Source organism: Octopus bimaculoides, chromosome 15, assembly GCF_001194135.2.
Source record: "Octopus bimaculoides isolate UCB-OBI-ISO-001 chromosome 15, ASM119413v2, whole genome shotgun sequence".
Classification (NCBI taxonomy): Eukaryota; Metazoa; Mollusca; class Cephalopoda; order Octopoda; family Octopodidae; genus Octopus; species Octopus bimaculoides.
The window spans coordinates 4,728,371-4,729,443 of NC_068995.1; the positions used below are offsets into that span (position 1 = coordinate 4,728,371).

The following is a 1,073-nucleotide window of genomic DNA, read 5'->3' on the forward strand; positions in this document are numbered from 1 at the left end:
TATATATATATATATCATCATCATCAACATCATCATCGTCGTTTAACATCCGCTTTCCATGCTAGCATGGGTTGGACGATTTGACTGAGGACTGGTGAACCAGATGGCTGTACCAGGCTCCAATCTGATCTGGCAGAGTTTCTACAGCTGGATGCCCTTCCTAACGCCAACCACTCAGAGAGTGTAGTGGGTGCTTTTACGTGCCACCGGCACGAGGGCCAGTCAGGTGGTACTGGCAACAGCCGCGCTCATAATGGTTTTTCTGCTTGATTCATTGGTTAGCTGAATGATTAATTGAATAATTGAATAGTTAAGTGGTAAAAGCTGATGAATTGACTAATAAAAATAAAAGAAGTGAAACAAAACCAGTGTGCGTTTTTATTATTATTATTGGCATGATGACCCTCCCAAAATACAACAAAATCTGTTTCAACACATGGAGTTTATGTCAAGAATCCTGCAAAACAAATACAAAAATAAAAATTCACCTGATCCTGGAAACCAAAAAAGATACTCACCTGTTCAAATGTTGAGAATCCTTCGATTTTCTTCTGTCCGATGAAATACCAAACATCTCGAAATTTGAGATTTTGGATCATACTACTGCCATATTCATTCAATAGCTGCCTGGCATTTTGACCAAGCCTGAAATATATATACATTATAATGCAATAAGAAAATGGAGGGGAATATGAGGTACTCATCAACTTGCAGACACTGTATTCTGTTGATTAATCTGTTTATTTTATAACCAAAATGACAATAAAGACAATATACAATGTACGTGTGTGTGTGTGTGTGTGTGTGTGTGTGTGTGAGTCATCATTGTCATTGTTTAACGTCTGCTTTCTATGCTGGCATAGGTTGGACGGTTTGACTGAGGACTGATGAGCCAGAAGGCTGCACTAGGTTCAATCTGATCTGGCAAAGTTTTTACAGCTGGATGCCCTTCCTAACACCAACCACTCCGAGAGTGTAGTGAGTGCTTTTACGTGCCACCAGCACGAGGGCCAGTCAGGAAGTTCTGGCAACGACCATGCTCAAAAGGTGGTTTTTACGTGCTACTTGCACGG

At 40.6% G+C, this 1,073-nt stretch overlaps 1 protein-coding gene across 1 annotated transcript in view; it reads right to left on the reverse strand.

The window, feature by feature from the left end:
• The window catches only part of LOC106876905 (protein O-linked-mannose beta-1,2-N-acetylglucosaminyltransferase 1), a 68,239-nt gene that overhangs the window by 31,483 nt on the left and 35,683 nt on the right, over nt 1-1,073 (reverse strand). Inside the window, exon 14 of the mRNA XM_052973440.1 lies at nt 519-731. Coding sequence (XP_052829400.1) covers nt 519-731 — 213 coding nt within the window. The remainder of the gene's footprint in view (nt 1-518; nt 732-1,073) is intronic.